At 66.9% G+C, this 700-nt stretch overlaps 1 protein-coding gene across 1 annotated transcript in view; it reads right to left on the reverse strand.

The window, feature by feature from the left end:
• Nucleotides 1-700, reverse strand: part of FIBP (FGF1 intracellular binding protein) — a 5,541-nt gene that overhangs the window by 2,691 nt on the left and 2,150 nt on the right. The window contains exons 2-4 of the mRNA XM_025212397.1: nt 482-623; nt 220-320; nt 9-142 (exon numbers count right to left, since the gene is read on the reverse strand). Of these exons, the coding sequence (XP_025068182.1) occupies nt 9-142; nt 220-320; nt 482-623 (377 nt within the window). The remainder of the gene's footprint in view (nt 1-8; nt 143-219; nt 321-481; nt 624-700) is intronic.

Raw genomic sequence — 700 nt, forward strand, 5'->3', positions numbered from 1 at the left:
GGGCTCACCCACGGCACCCAGCGTCCAGTGCTGGATGAGGTGCTGGGCGCAGGCAGCAAAGTCCCGGAAGCTCAGGTACTGCAGCTTCTTCTTGCCTGAGTCAAAGCGGCTGTTGGCAAAGAATACGATGGCAGCATAGTCCCTGTGTGGGGCAGGGGGGTTAGACACAGCCCTGTGGCTCTCTGCCTAACCCACGCGCCACGCAGCCCCCCACGGTACCGGGCGAGGCGGTCGGGCAGCAGGAAGTGCTGCTGGATGTTGTCGACCAGGGGCCCGCGCAGCTCCTCTACCGCCTTGAACACGCGCTTGAAGTTGTCAAACTGCAGGGGGGGAACAGGCAGGTGGGGGGTGAGTGCCTGCCCCATGACATCCTGGGAGGCCCTCACCCCTGAGCATTGTGGGCGCTCTGGTAGCCCAGGCCCCGCTGCCCCAGGACCCATGGGCGACCGGGCCAGGCCCCATGGCCCCGGGCCGAGCCCACCTGGCGCCGGCAGCTCTTGAGAGTGATGCCTGTCTTGGCACTGACGTCATCCAGGTCTTTCTTGGTGCCCTTGGACAGCTTCTTGCCCAGCAGCTCCCGCACGAACGGCTCGTCGAAGGCGTAGTACCTGGGGGGGGTCAGGCTGAGACGACCCCACAGTGCCCCCGGCCCCAAACACCCCCAACACCGCCCCTACCCCTAGGACCCTGCCCCCGCCCC

This window comes from Alligator sinensis, unplaced genomic scaffold (genome assembly GCF_000455745.1).
Source record: "Alligator sinensis unplaced genomic scaffold, ASM45574v1 scaffold1329_1, whole genome shotgun sequence".
Lineage (NCBI taxonomy): Eukaryota > Metazoa > Chordata > Crocodylia > Alligatoridae > Alligator > Alligator sinensis.